Source organism: Bipolaris maydis (genome assembly GCF_028858645.1).
Source record: "Bipolaris maydis strain C4 unplaced genomic scaffold PSV08scaffold_3, whole genome shotgun sequence".
Lineage (NCBI taxonomy): Eukaryota > Fungi > Ascomycota > Dothideomycetes > Pleosporales > Pleosporaceae > Bipolaris > Bipolaris maydis.
In genome coordinates this window covers 1356400-1371406 of record NW_027093859.1, presented here as the reverse complement: position 1 = coordinate 1371406, position 15007 = coordinate 1356400, and the positions used below count along the sequence as shown (strand labels likewise).

At 49.7% G+C, this 15007-nt stretch overlaps 4 protein-coding genes across 4 annotated transcripts; 1 reads left to right on the top strand and 3 right to left on the bottom strand.

The window, feature by feature from the left end:
* Positions 1-13: 13 nt before the first annotated feature.
* Positions 14-1541, bottom strand: PSV08DRAFT_275249 (glycosyltransferase). Its single transcript, XM_014219072.2, has one exon. It carries the CDS (start codon positions 1474-1476, stop codon positions 148-150), a length of 1329 nt encoding a protein of 442 aa, XP_014074547.1. The 5' UTR covers positions 1477-1541; the 3' UTR covers positions 14-147.
* A 1137-nt stretch (positions 1542-2678) lies between these two features.
* PSV08DRAFT_275232 (major facilitator superfamily domain-containing protein) lies at positions 2679-4835 on the bottom strand. The gene has a single exon (XM_014219073.2). The coding sequence runs from the start codon at positions 4646-4648 to the stop codon at positions 2828-2830; it is 1821 nt and encodes a 606-aa protein (XP_014074548.2). The 5' UTR covers positions 4649-4835; the 3' UTR covers positions 2679-2827.
* A 4661-nt stretch (positions 4836-9496) lies between these two features.
* On the top strand, positions 9497-10785 carry PSV08DRAFT_399753 (aquaporin-like protein; the record flags this gene model as incomplete). The annotated part of the gene is made up of 2 exons (XM_014219075.1): positions 9497-10022; positions 10126-10785. The coding sequence occupies exons 1-2, from the start codon at positions 9582-9584 to the stop codon at positions 10783-10785; spliced, it is 1101 nt and encodes a 366-aa protein (XP_014074550.1). The 5' UTR covers positions 9497-9581.
* A 1398-nt stretch (positions 10786-12183) lies between these two features.
* PSV08DRAFT_275218 (uncharacterized protein) lies at positions 12184-13793 on the bottom strand. Its single transcript, XM_014219076.2, has 3 exons — positions 13566-13793; positions 12848-13513; positions 12184-12791 (listed from the first exon to the last, which is right to left on the bottom strand). The coding sequence occupies exons 1-3, from the start codon at positions 13741-13743 to the stop codon at positions 12256-12258; spliced, it is 1380 nt and encodes a 459-aa protein (XP_014074551.1). The 5' UTR covers positions 13744-13793; the 3' UTR covers positions 12184-12255.
* Positions 13794-15007: the final 1214 nt, after the last annotated feature.

Here is a 15007-nt window from a genome sequence, read left to right as displayed (position 1 = left end):
GGGCTGACTGCATGGGGAAAAGTTTGAATAATTGAAATATGCAGCGATGAGCAAGGGAATCGATAATTACATGGTAACGCCAACACATCGCTTCTAGAACATTTACGGTACCCCGAAACCTTACAAACAAAAGGACGACATAAGAGCCTATGACTTCACCTTCTCCGAGTGCTCTTCGAGGATGAACTTCCACATGACTTCCGCAGCTGTCTTCGCACCGTCCATCGAGTTCAAAGTGTCCGCCAGAGCCCTAGCTTTGGTGCCGTAAGACGGGTTGTTTAGGACTGATAGTATTGTGGCACGAATGTTCTTCGCTTTCCAGTTGTGCTTTTGTACGCGGATACCAGCGCCGGCATTCATTGCGTTGTCCAGGTTCGTCTGCTGCTCGACCTGTAGCGCAACTCCTACAAGAGGCTTTCCGGCAGCCAAAGCGCATTGGACGGTTCCCTGTCCTCCATGCGTAACGATGAGATCAGCAAGTGCATTGGCAGCAGATGCTGGGATGAATCGGTCCGTCACCAACAGGCGTGGATCTCCATTAGCGACCTCGTTCGCCTTGTTAATGTCGCAGATTGATTTCGAAGCCAGGACAACCGCATTCCAGTTGTCATCAGGGTTCATGTTAAGGGCCTTGATTGCCTCGAACAAGAACTCTTCTGTACCAGAACTTCCCATGGTAACCAGAATGGATGGGCCGGGTCCCTTTGTTAGATGAGTTGCGATATCATCGTCTAACTTGGAGTCGTTTCGGGCGTACAGCGGACCCGTAAGAACAATGTTCTTGGGTATGCGATGGAGGTACTCTTGGTGGAAAATTGGATGATCATTGACCAGGTTGAGATCTGCCATGTTCATGTCAAAGAGCGAGATGGGTCCTGAGATGGGCCAGCCAGCGGCGGCAGCGGCTGCGCCCAAGCGCTTCTGCTGGAAAATGGGAGCCTTTGTCATCAAGCCACTTCCCCACCATGCTATACGTTGGCGGACTGGTCGAGGAAGGCGGGTGAAGAGCGGCATCATATCAGGAAGATCCCTGATCAGACCATGACAAAATGCTCCAGGGTGCAGAGGGACTGGCAGAAAGTTGATGGTGCGGATGCCGAGGAGTCGTGCAGCAATGGAAGCTGGAGCCCACATGCCATGGAACACAATGTCGGGCTTCAGTTCTTTGAAAGCAGCAAGCTGACCATCAATGAAGGACTTGGCAATCTCCTCCGAGCCAAAGAACTCAGGCCAGTCCCAACCAAGGTCGTGTGCTACCGAAATGCCTTTTACACGCGGCTGAGCAGCAACAATGTTAAAGCCGGCATCTGTAATCTGATACTCAAACCGGGCACCGCATGACAGAAAGTCGATTTTGAGGTCGACATCAGGGGGGCACATGTCTCGCAATGCGATGGCCATGGCAATCGCGCGTGTGGTGTCTCCAGCATCTTGCCATGCGACACTCAACACAATATGAACAGACCGAGACGCCATGGTGCCAAGCACGTGTGAAATCGCTACAAATGATATAAGAGGGGGGGATAAGGGGATGAGATGTTCGGGAGTCCAGCTTGAACAACAAGGGCTACCTCGAGGCAGTCCTTATACCAAGACTCAAGGTGCCTGTGCACACTCAATGTTCGCTTTTCCCCACGCACTGCGGATCTTACTCGTTTCTCCTCTATAATCTCCGACGCAGTAGCTCAGCGCAATAGCTGTTGACGTGGGAAAAGGTGGCACAATACCGGCTTCCTTTTGCGAGGCCGAGCTGATCAGTACCGCTTTGACATGCCAATCGGGCCCCTGCACCTTGACAGTCAGCTTGTAGTCTTGCTGGGGCCAACTCTATTGTTACCTCGATGTCTGCAGCCACACTGGGGAATGAGTGAGACACCTGCGGGGAACCGTGATTGCAATATGGATGCCTTGAACCCTTTAGGCCTTTGGTTGGAGCTTATTTCTGGCGCCGCTCCAGGCAACCCGTATGGTGGAAGCGCAACAGCCGCGACCGCCTTTCAGATTTACTGGTCAGGTGTAGCGAGTCGGAGCCTCGGCCAGCGAATGTCTATTTGCGGCAGGCGTCCCATGCCGGCGATCTCGTTCTGTGCTGCAGGAAGCAAATGAACAGTGCAGGTTACTTTTCTTGCTGCGATGTAATGATCCTCGTGAAGAGCCTCGAGGCTTGGTGTAGGCCAATCATACGCTTGGACTATGAAAACGACCCAACACGGCGGGTTCCGGTCTCCGATTGGCGAACTTTATTTCGGGGCTGCGACAATAGCCACCATTGCACACCAACATGGTGTGGTTGAATACGAAAAGTCGCTTACTCGGTGTTGACAGCGCAGCATGCATCACTCGCTCAGAGAGTTGACTGTTTGGGAGAACGGCACGGTGTCGTTGGCGTTGATCTGCGTGTAGATTTATCAAGCTTTGCCAAAGCTAGGCCTTGCTTGTTTCATTGCATCAAGCAGACGTGGCGCACTGAGCTGCATATCTTGGTGCTTGCGCTGACGGATCTACAGGTTCAACCGATTGCGATTGTGCGCTCGGGTATGATGCCGGAGCACTGGTGGAGTTGCAACGCAGCGTCCATTTCTGCATAGTGACATGTTTGTGTATCTTGACTCGGCTTGCGAAGAGCGAAAACAGATTGTTGCAGCACCCGATATCACGTGAGATGACCACATTTTTTCTTAGTTCTTGTACTACATTTGTTGGGGGAAACGTGGAACGCGATCCGGCATTTGCCGTGCACACGTAGAAATATATTGAAAAATAATCTAATCTTCTTCGGGATATCTAACTGAAGTTGGCATATTACACATTAAAGCCGCCCATTACTCTATTTAGGCGTTTTCAATTCACCCCGGAGATCAGGATTGACCTTGGCAGTCAAGTAAGACGAGAAATGGCCACTGGCTCGGAAGGTCTTTCTCCACGATGGAGCCGGTGGAGCAAGAGGAGCATCATCTTGTCCGTCAGTGGCGACCGAGTTCTTCAAAATACCACGAGGTGGCTGCGCTTGTGAATCTTGCTTTTCCACGTCTCCATTGGGTGCAGGCTTTTGTGGCGGGTCTTGCTTGTTTTTGACGCTGCGCCATTCCATACCCAGAGCCGCCGGCAAGGCAAAGCAAGCAATGATAAGCGCTGCGAAGAAAGTTCCCTTTGTCAGAGCGATATTGTAGGCTTCCAGCACTCTCACTTTGACGTCTTCGGGTACATTCTTGGTAATTTCTGTTGCTCCGGCACCAAGTACGCGTTGGGGTTCGAGGCCACCAATCTCCTTCAGGCCATCGGTGAACTTGCTGATGTACAGGTTTTGACCGACTGCTGTAAAGACTGCTCCACCCAATGTCTGGCACAGTGAAAGGATGGCTGTTCCGGTTGGAACATCTTGCTTACGCAAAACGGTTTGGACAGCGATGTTGGGATGCTGCATGGTACTCCCAACTCCAAAACCCACGAGAATCTGGTAGCCAATCCACATGCCGTTGCTGGTGTTCACATTCCATGTTGTGATAAGACCAACTCCAAGGGCCATGAGGACAGAACCAAAGATCATGAATGGAGTGTAGTAACCAAAACGCTGTACCAACCCACCTGACAGTATTGAGCCGACCACGACAGAAAGGACAAGTGGAATGGTGTTGATGCCAGACTGCATTGCTGACACGCCCTTGATTGCCTGGAACCAGAGAGGAATGTAAATCGAGACTGTAAGCATGGTTGCTCCAACGCAGAACTGGGACGCACCACCGCAGGCGACACTCTGTTGAAGAATGATGTGTGCGGGAATGGTAGCCGTGGTGTGGCGAGTAACGTATTGCCATGCAATAAAAGCGACAAGGAGCACGCTAAAAACGACGAGGAGAACAATGATCCTCGGCGACGACCAAGAGTACTCCGCCGCACCCCATTCCAGTGCGAGAAGTAGACAGGTGATGGATGGCAGAAAGAGCAGGGTACCAAGCGGATCCAGCTGTCGTACAATTTCTCCCAAACCCTTCAGCTTCTCCTTCTGCTCATCCAACTTGAGCATAAAAAATACAACCAAAATCGTAATGCCTCCGAGCGGCAGGTTGATCCAAAAGCACCATCTCCATGTTGCGGAACTTTGGGTGAATGCTCCACCGAGCAAGGGCCCAGCCACGGACGCAACGCCAAAGCACGCACCAAAGAGACCTTGAAGCATCGGCCGCTTCTCGAGCGGAACAGTGTTGAGCATGATAAGAATTGCGCCCGTGAAGATGCCACTGCTGCCCAGGCCCGCAATAGCGCGCCCAACAATGAGCATCGTGCTGCTCGTCGCAGCGCCGCAAACGACGCTGCCAATCTCAAATAAGAAAATACCAGATAGGAAAACAGTTTTTGTCGAAAAGAAGGTGTAGACTCGTCCATAGAGCAGGATGAAACCGGCAGCCGTAAGCATGTACGAACTGCCGTACCAGCCGATATCGTCTATGCTCTTGAAGTCGTTTGTGATGGCGGGAATAGCGGGTCCAATGATAGTTCTGTCGAGCGCGACAAGGAAAATGGCAATATACAAAGAAAACATAATAATAGCCGTCTTGGCTTTTGAAGGATAGGCTGGCGCGGGCGGGACGGTGCCGGCCATGTCGCTCTCGAACGTCGACCTCAGGTTGTCTGGTGGTGAGTCGTCCATTGCGTTTCGAAGGTTGCTCTTCGTACTCCGTCGCTTGTCGCGGGGAAAGATACCAGACTCGTCCGGCTCGTCGTCGAATTTGACGCTGTTTGGTCGCGAGTAGCTTGAGCGTCCGGACGGGTGTTGGGAGTCTAGTATGACGGGTACGTAGTAGCCTTCGCCAGATTGAGGTGACAAAGGAGAGGATGCCAGAGGCGACGTCGGGGGTTTTGGGGTTTTTGGCATCTCGTCGCTTAGTCCCATTCCGTTTGCTAATATTCCTTCTAGTGCCAACAATGTGCTTTCGCGTAGATAGGGTCGGATCTCTCGGAGATCCTCGCGTAGGTTCGAAGGCGTGTATGAGGTGGCTGTACCACGAGTCCGTGGGCGCGATCGTCTACTAAAATGTCGGTCGGTGCAATCTCGCTCTGTCAATTCTGAATATCTTGGTCCCCACTCGTGGGCTTGGATATGTGCTCTTGCAAAAGCCGTCTCACAGTTGTCGGAGAGATCGGCGATTAGACTTGCGATTAAATTCCGTTCATCTAGCGACATGACGCGGGACGATGCTGCATCCGTGAACGTAAACTCGCTTGATGTCCGGGCTGATACGGGGGCTGCCGGGCCAGGCCCCCTACGGAACAGCGGTACAATTGGCGGGAGCGCCGCCATTTGCCAGTGTCGATATTGATTCTTGCTTATCGGTTCTCGGTCAATGGGTGGGGGGTAGATGCGTTGGATGTGGCTGGCGCCGAAGCTCCGTGAATGCGGACCTCAGCTGTGGGCAACGCGTGCGTGTGCCTTGGGCGTACGTCTTGATATATGGACAAAGAGTTAGATTCTATCAAAAGTCCTTAAGGGATGAAGCACAGGAACGTGAGCATTTGAGTTTCATGGCATTGTGAAACTGAAATAAGAAGCAGGCGCACACTCCCGTCATCGTCCATGTTCCAAATCCCAAGGATGATTTCTGAGTCCGCAGCACACGAGGTGTACAAGGCCGAGGGCAGTAAGACGGCGAGTGTCACCGACGAATGCGATCATTATCTCCTACACCACTCAGATCAGCCAAAAGCATCGGTGTGCCGGTCCCAAAACCACCGATGTTCCACACCTTCACCTATGCGCCACACTCTTAGTCTTCCCGATCTGCTGCATTTAGTTATACCTATGAATAGCTCCGCCATCAATCCCTCGTTATATCACTTATGAGTAGTTGGTATTTTGATTACCCTGCATATAGGCAGTTCAGAGACATTCGTGTTCACGTAAGACTATGCAGGAATCAGCAGCGGGAATTGAGATGGGGAGCCGGGTGGCGCTGCCGATCATTTTTGGACTTCCGAAACAGAATCTGGGGGACGTGAGCAGCCGAGCCGTGCCTCTTTTTCGCTGACTCGATAGTCAGAGCAAGTGGAGCAGCGCTGGATCATGTCTCAGTGTTTTGGAATGGGGGTTGGGTGGTGGTGAAGAGAATGGTCGTCACAGAGGAGGTTGATTAGCGTACCGAGAACCGCCGTGAGCGGGACAGATTCTACACCCGAACTCGAATGTTATGGGTTTGTTTGCTTGTTGGGCCAGGAATGCGCTTTAGAGATTCTAGAACTGTAAAGGTTTGGGCTGAGTACGTTGAGATCGTTACCTAGGAAATGCAGGTTGCACGTGAAAGATCCATACACAAATGCCGCCTACAGAGCTGAGAGCATAACGTCAAGCAACTTTCTCCACAAGAGCACCGACTTCAACCTCATCACATCTACTTGCCATGATAGACTACTCTTTGGTGTGAATCAAAATTGAGGAGGCAAGTAGACAGGCTTTTCGGCACTTTTGGAGCCCACGTTCACAAGACGTGTTCTTCACGTGATTAACACTAGTTTTCTCGTTACCACGCACATCAATGAGCGTTGGATCCTCTTAACTTGGATCGATTCCGGAACAACTACGACTAGATTGCCGTATTATCCGCGCAGTTCTGGGTACTTACTTAGCTACCCATCGAAAAAGCATGGTGTAGACCAGCCCTAAAGTGTCACAAGAGTTCGCCCAAAGAGGCCCGGTCCACCAAAAGCAAACCACTGAGACAAAAATACTTGGTGGTTTTGTCTGTGTACAATAGGGGCTGATGTACTATTTCATGGCCGGTACATTGGTCGAGTTGTCTGTGCGCACGAAACGAGTACTTGGTGGTCGCAAGAGCACATGATGAAAAGGCGAGTTGGCTGTGACAATGGACATACGAAGATCAGGACTGTGGTTCATGGAGAGCCATAGGTTGTACGGTACGCTATGAAAATAGACTCAACGGTTTGATCGAAAGCCGCATGTCCCTGCAAGCGGCAGCGTGGAGATCATGAGCTGTTGGAAGGAGCATGCATGACTGCGTCACTTTCCTCTTGGCGCAGAGAGTAACTTGGTCTTCGTCCAAGAAAAATGGCAAGAAGTATCGTTTTTGTGCATACAAATGCCCGCAAGGTTGGTACTGGAGACTATCGAGTACGCACATGAGCCGGGTTTTTCATCGTGAAGGCTGGTGTCTGTATGATTATCGAATCAAGGAAATGACGTTCTATATGTACGATACTGTGATACGTAGAACAATCGATTACAGCATTGATGCATACCTTCTTCTTTCTAGTTGATTTGAATACCTCACAAGTGGTGAGTGGGTGTAATATGTAAGGTTTCATGCCATATGCTAGTGGAGAAGACTAGGATGCACCTACTCGGAGTCAGTCAATCAGGTATGGGAATACCGTGTTGGGAAAGGAGATGAAGAAAATTTCAGGGATTGAATAGATTCCGCCAGTTATGCAATGAATTCTCACAGCCTACAGTGAAAGCCTCGTACTTGTAGTCGTCTGGTCCGCAATCAGTAAGCCGAGTGTTGTACACAACCTTGTGCATCAAAACGACAGCCATTACTTTTAGAGAAATCTCAAGCTATTAAAAAGAAATAACACGCCTATTTCAGTTGTACTATAAGCAATTTACGAAGCCTTACTCGATCTCATCAACTCAAACAGTCAAGATCTGATGTTTCATGATAGCATACTTCTAGGTTCATTCAGGCTCTCAGATGTAAAAATTCGAAGCGCCTAGACAGTAGCATTTAACTTATCAACTATTTTACTGGATCATCGTTTCCAAGAAGCTCGTGTAAAAACTTACATAATATACAGAGCTGTAAATCCGGTCGAAAACCAAAAGGAAAAATACCAGGCACTAACAAAACAACCTGCGTCACATCTCTTTCTAACATGTTCGAACTCGAATAACAAGATATTTTTTAGTTTTTCAAGGGATCTTATCGTATTAGAGTGAACATGTAACGCGCAAGCATTATACTGCTGGTCATTGCAGTTTGTTGAGTTTGTTAAGGACGAACGGGTGTCTGTTCATAGCCTCGATCAAAACCCCTCATGGAACTACATGTATTGAATCTGTTTCAAATTTAAAAGTCTACAACAACTCCAATGAGGGGTTCCATCCAAAGGCCCTGGTGAGAAAAATTACGAGGGGGACGGCTCAGGTAAGGTCCTTGAAGAATTGCTCGGTACCTTTGCTAGCCGGTGCTAATGCTCGCGTACAATTCGCTATAACACGCACAGTAGCCAAAACACAGACTACACACACCATTCATTGATTATGAACATTAATTTCAGCTGACAGGCCTACCGGAATATCATCCCTTCTCTAATCACATGTGATACTAGGATAGGTTACCTCTCACAAGCGTAAACTCACACCAGACCAACGATGCAGGTGAAGCCGACTACAACTACTTCCATAACACTTCGCCAGTTGCCTTCATTTTTGGCTTTATTTTCCGCTGAGAAATTTTATCAGTCGCGTACAGCGGTATTGATATGTGCGATTCAAGTACGTAGCACATACGTACAAGGCGTCTCGCTTCTAACCTCCCTCGCTACCGCGTCACGATTACAATAGCGCCAATGCCGATCCCTCACATGTCTCTTCTCCACACCCCCACTGCATCTCGCAGATCTCACCCACCCGCTCCTATAGCTAGAAGTCAGCATTCCAAAATTGAGCATCACCAACCCATTTTGGGAGAAAAATCTAGGCATACAGCCATGAGCCATCGATCTTCAGATCTACACTTAATCCAGCAATCATACTCTAGCAATGCCGCACTAGACCCACCTTGAAAGCTGAATGTTACCACAACCATGGAGGACCTTTGCGACCAGACCGACCTGAAACTGAAAGTTTGTGACGTGTCAATCGAATTGATCGTTCGACGTAGAGGCAATTGCATGATCACTGAAAAATCAAATGTTGTCCATGTGCGAACATGAGTTCACCCCGCAAATTTCCCGTTGCTTTTTTCTTGGCTACGACTATGATGTGGGGAGCTGAAAATAGTATGTGAGCAGTCGTACTTCATAGAATTTCGCCACTTCATCGAGGGAAAACTCTGCAGTTTGAGCTGAAATATGATGTATTTTAGAGAATGTTCAGTACAAGAGAGTTTGAACACTTGTCATACATATATGGAGTGATATGGATGAAGTGAAGTATCAGATGAGGGATATATCGAGCAATACACTCAGCAGCGGGGTTGTGGAAAGTTACCACGATATGTTCTGTAGATCAAAGACCTGCTCCAGCCCGTTCGAACCTGCAAGTAGAAGCAAAGAACGAATAGGGTCTCGCCATAGAGAAAATTTGAAGACTGTCGTGGTATCAAACAATGGGCGATGCGGTCATATCCGGCTGCTGCGTCATATCCCTCATCTCGGTACACAATTGTCATCAGAATGCTTCCGTTGCTATTATCGACAATTAAAAGCCCAAAGTGCCGCTTCCCGATTTTGTTATAGCATTGAACTCAATGCTCTTGTCCAAAGTTATACAGTTCACTCCTCGCACCCAGAGATAACCTCGTCACTTAACAAATCAACCTCAAAAGGAGAGTTTGAAGGCCATCATGCCCCTGAGCAACCTTCTCCCCTTCCACAAGAATGATATATCACCATCGCAATCCCATCCTGGGCCCCCCCAAACTGAACCTAACAAACACCACCCCGATGGTTCCCACGGTAGGCACCACATAGAAGCCATTACACATGGCCACAAGGGCGCCAGAGTCCGCACAACCATCATCTCACACAACTGGCACAACCGCTCCGTAGCCGCACTGGCAGAGTTCGCAGGCACATTCATGTTCCTCTTTTTTGCCTTTGGCGGCACCAGCGTTGCCAACAATAGTAGCCAGGCCAACCAATCCAATTCGAACTCAAATTCCGACGAGATCGTTCAGGTGCCCGATACAAGCGTGTTGCTTTACATTAGCTTGGTGTTTGGGTTCAGTCTGATGATCAATGTGTGGTGTTTCTTTAGAGTCAGTGGGGGATTGTTTAATCCTGCTGTAAGTCATCCTCCCCCTGGTTATATCACTGTACACCCCAGAACGAAATGAACTTGAGACTGGGATTTTCTCGGCTGACGAATCCTGTTTTGTGGCTGCAAAGGTAACGCTAGGTCTCTACCTCATCGGCAGCGTGCGCCTTCCCAGGGCAATCATGTGCTTCATAGCGCAAATTCTCGCTGGCATCGCGGCTGCAGGCGTTGTCCACGCCATTGTGCCAGGTCCTTTGTCCGTAAGCACGACGCTGAGCGCGGGCATGTCTCCCGCTCGCGGTGTCTTTCTTGAAATGTTCCTAACCTCCTTACTCGTTTTCACTGTCTTCATGCTCGCCGCCGAAAAGCACAAGGCGACGTTTCTTGCCCCTGTCGGAATTGGCATGGCTCTATTTATTGCGGAAATGCTTGGCGTCTTTTTCACAGGCGGCAGTTTGAATCCCGCGCGTAGCTTTGGACCTTGTGTCATCACGGGCGATTTCCCTAGCTATCATTATATCTACTGGTTTGGGCCGATTATGGGATCGCTGTTGGCGTGTGGGGTGTACAAGGTTGTGAAGGCTGTGGATTACGAAACTGTGAATCCGGGGCAGGACTTTGATGACCATGAGGCGGCGGCGTTTCAGTGCCCGGATTATCCGAGTAGTCGCGATCAGGTTCGCAGGCCGATCGTCGCGAGGCATCTTATGCGCCGGGGGACGCTTGAGTCCGAGGAGTCCGAGGGGGAGAAGAATATTGAGAGATTGGATACGAATCAGACTCGGGTTTGAGAAAGGGGGAGGGTTGGGGGGTTGGGGGGTTATGAAATGGGATATATTGGGAGATGTAGATAATAATTTTAGTCTGATCTGGGATGCGGCGAGTCCATAGCATACAGAAAAAGCGGTCTTTTCTTGATGTATCATTGTGCATTTCCCAGTGTGGCTGCTGTGCGCGTGTCAGAAACCATGCCAATAAATGCGCTATAGGAACTACAGATATGAAGGTAGACAGCAAGGATACTAGTATGGTGACGCAAAGGTATACACCTGATATGAATTCATTCTTCTTTCAATGCTCCTGCTTTACTTTTGAGAATATTCAATCGCGAGAAGTAGATTTCCCTAAACTAAAACCTTTTGCGTTGGCGGAAGTAGAAGATTTGTAGGTAAGTTGGTATTCGATTTGGTTCACATACGCTGGCTACTTTTCGCAAACGCGCCTGCCATTGCTATCGCTATCGGAAAGAAACAGATGTCCCATCATACAACTTGCTTCCACCACTCTTCTACGTTGTAGTCGAGGGCTGGAAGGCAAATTGGGATGACTGTCTTTTCCGGTTATCTTGCACATCCCCAGATCGTGGAGACGGAGAGTTCCCAGTATCCTCTCCGACCCCTTTCACCCTGCTGCGTCTCCTTTTCCCCTCAGGTTTCAGTGTCAGTAATATTGCCGGCGATGTCGCTTGGATCTGGGTCTCTTCCGGCTCCACTTCGCTCGTTCCGGTTCGACTATCCGCACCACTCGTCGCCTCTTCTCCACTCTTCGAACCTGGTCATTCCGGCGCCGTGGCCGCCCCGCATAGTTATAAGAGACATCATAGGGGTGGTGTCCGTTGGTATAGCGTGGGTCAGCTTCCTATTGTGACTGTTAAGCGGGACGGAGAGAAAGGGGGCGGTTTGGAGGAAGTAGGGAAATTGTACGTTGATGATAGGTAGGCAAATCGCTAGAAGGCAAGCCATGACGAAAAGGCTCATGTTGACCCGATTGTTTTGAATATGGTGATCGATGAATTATGGATTGATAGGGGCCTCGTGAACTTAAAAAACGACAAGAGTCGTATTGTAGACTGTTTTGGTAATAGTGTGTCGATGCTCCAGAGGATATGTAGAGGGTGTATTCATGTCTCACTGTCCGAATGACCAGCCTCAATTCATGGGGAGAAGAATGCAGCTGTCATCGGCAACATTCTGGGTGGTATGACGGACAATAACTCACTTTGTGGAAGGTATGGTAGTACGCGCCCGGAAGCCAGGTCACTTGCGTCACTTCCTAATGAATCCATTTGGAACACGTAAAACACATCATTCAAGTCGTGAAGAGATCTGGCATCTGAGCCTAAGGATAAGCGCATAGCCAGAAAATCCCATTCAACCAGGGTGTTGCCGAAGATAAGGAAAAGCATCATGTGGATGGGCAGTTTATGCATGCTGAAGGAGAAAAGGCGATCTTGAGTATTTACGCCGAGTTCCAGACGATCATTAGTGTTGCATCTCATCATGGTCCACCTCGTCAGGCTCAATCTCTGCAGTATCGCCCTCTTCATACCCCTCACCTTCTTCCTCATCCTCACTGTCCGATCCCGATCCTTCGCTCTCGCCCTCACTCCCTGGGTCAAAGTCGTCATCCTCTTCTTCGTCATCTTCCTGCTCCTGCAATTCCCTCTCCGCCTTTTGTAGCTCGCTCTCCTCTTCTTCCGCCGCTCCTTCAGCCTCAGCGTTATTGGCGGCGTCCTTCTTACCGCCAACCTTGTTCACATTGAGCTTCTTAGCACGTCGATCGGCTGCTAAACTAGCATCCTGAAGACCGTGCTTCTGCACGTATTCATTTATGCCTGCAAAGTCTGCTTGGTCGAGCATACCGAATTCGATATCACCAGTGGGTGTGGTGATGACGAGATTGAACGTGTTGCGAAGGACGGCGGTGTAGGATATGCTGGTTATGGCGGCGAAGTCAAAGAAGGCGAGGGGCTTTTTGAAGCCGTTAAGAATACCCACAGAGGTGAAGAACAGATAACCTAACAAGTGTCAGTAGGTGTGCGATGCGCAGAGACAACGGGAAGCAGTATCGCACCTTCTTTGCTCCCTCGGTGTGCCTTCACGTGGTATGCCTTCTCGCCTTTCCTGTGGCTCTCCGGGATAGCGCTTGCGAATTCATCTGGGTCGGGAAAGACGACATGTTTTCCTGTGCCTGCTTGTATCAGGCAGTGGTGTATTGCGTCGGCCATTGCAGTCGGCCCTGGATCCTCGCCTTCTACAATGTTTTTTCCCGTAGCTTCTTCAAACGTCCACACGATTGGCTCTGGCGGTGAGGCCTTTAGCTCTTCGGGTACGGGGGCAACACCGTCTCCATGTACTGGTATAATGACAAAGTTGTGCTGCTTCTTCGCCTTTTCAGGAATAGGCAGGCAGAAAACCTGGTCAACATCTTTCCACGCAATTGCAAACTCGACATTTCCGCTCGCACCAATCGCTCGTATGCCACCGTCCTTCTTGTCCAGTAACTCGAGGGTGAATTTCTTGCGCTGTGGTATCGAGAAGCTGACACCAGCGTATGTCTTGAATGCCGGGGCTGCAGCAGTTGTGAGACTGCCCCCAGTTGCGGGTGGGGCTTTCTGCGCGCCATTGCTCTCCTCAATCTTGCGCTTCTTAGTCGCTGGTTCAGCGGCAAGTTGCGAGGTTTGATTGAGGATATATGTTGAAATGTCGCGAAACAATGTACTTTGCGCTGGATTTTGATCTACGTCGTATGCTCAATCGCAATTCATTACATTCTTTGAAAATAAGCATACCTATGGCGGCGTGTACGCGCTTCCGGAGCTCGTGGTTACTAGCAAAAGCGACATCGATTTCTTGGGGATGCGGCGCACGTGTCGGTACAGAAGCCGGTGCCGGTTCTGGCACTGGCGCAGCAGCTTGTACAGGCACAACAGGCGCTGACGGACGGTTGTTGAGTGCTGTAAAAGCCATGGCGGGTGTTGAGGATTATTGTTGATGATAAAAGGACGTCGTGCAAACGCGTCGTTGGTTTCTCGCGACTTGCAGGCAATTAGCGCTCGGCTGTCTACTACATGTGACATCACCCATCTGATTCACGTCCATCCCAACATTTGACCGACATGATTCGGCTTCACAGTACGATAGCTGTGGGACGCGGTCTGCTATGTACTTAACCAGCACGACACTTCTCGTGTGCAGATCAGTGAGTCTTGCTTTGTACAGCTGCAACTATGCGTGCATCCCACCCGGCACACCGAACGGACACGACAAATGATCCAATCGCACAGCTCTCGCACATGTGGATATTAACAGTATTTATGATATTGCGCGTATGTGCGCTTTCTGAGTCCTAATAAAGCATAAGGATACATTTCGCTACAAGAAACCGAAGCGGGCTCAATCGAGAAGCGATACAACACCCCGGCCAAACACCCTCCTCACCGATCTGATTTGTAGCAGAACCTGAGGCATGATTCAGCATTGGCATTATGCTTAGCATTGTAGTCACATGGCAACAAGAGCCTGGCCTCAGAATGTGTGCAGCCATTGTCCACACGCACGTCATTCTCAAATAATTAACAGCCAATATCCACGAGGCACGGTGATATTATCAATCATTGCATCCCAATTCATTTGCGACGCGGGGTACGTATCCAGCCTCATGCGGAGTATTAAAAAGAAGTGGCGCCAAAACGCTCCGCATATCAATCCCATCTGTCTCTGCCTTGTGTATGGACACAAAAACAAATACGCATTCAGCTTAATTGCCGGTGTTATTGCGACGTGAGAGAACCATCGTGGGTTCAGTCTGGGGACAGTGCACGTTGCGCATCTCACACACTTGTTGTCACGAACCTCCGAAACAGCCAATACAAAACCACAACAAGTGTTTGACACCTGTCATTGCATTACCAAGTACACAAAAATTGCCGGATGCATACCAGACCGTTCAGGCAACACCTTGACAGAGGCCTCAGACTAGCCATATGCTGGCATAGCAGCATTGACAGCTAAGCTCGAACAGAGGGTAATGATAGCATGAGGTACGGTGCGGGTGCCTGACGTGGCATTTGTGTTGTTCTGTTTGTCAGATGGATTTTGGATAATATCTAACTCGACCATATCGCATGCCGTCTCCCGAGCCGTCCCAATCTTTCATTCTTTTTGCTCTGCAGTACCTGATTGGTAGCCGACTGATGTCCACATAGTCGCCACACGGCAAGACTTGCTTCAA

Bases quoted from the DNA above. Each gene is read 5' to 3' on its own strand.
- PSV08DRAFT_275249 (XM_014219072.2), bottom strand. From the start codon at position 1,476: ATGGCGTCTCGGTCTGTTCATATTGTGTTGAGTGTCGCATGGCAAGAT.
- PSV08DRAFT_275232 (XM_014219073.2), bottom strand. From the start codon at position 4,648: ATGGACGACTCACCACCAGACAACCTGAGGTCGACGTTCGAGAGCGAC.
- PSV08DRAFT_275218 (XM_014219076.2), bottom strand. From the start codon at position 13,743: ATGGCTTTTACAGCACTCAACAACCGTCCGTCAGCGCCTGTTGTGCCT. The intron at 13,514-13,565 runs GTATGCTTATTT...CATACGACGTAG, and splicing joins GCGCGTACACGCCGCCATAG to ATCAAAATCCAGCGCAAAGT. The intron at 12,792-12,847 runs GTGCGATACTGC...GACACTTGTTAG, and splicing joins ACACCGAGGGAGCAAAGAAG to GTTATCTGTTCTTCACCTCT.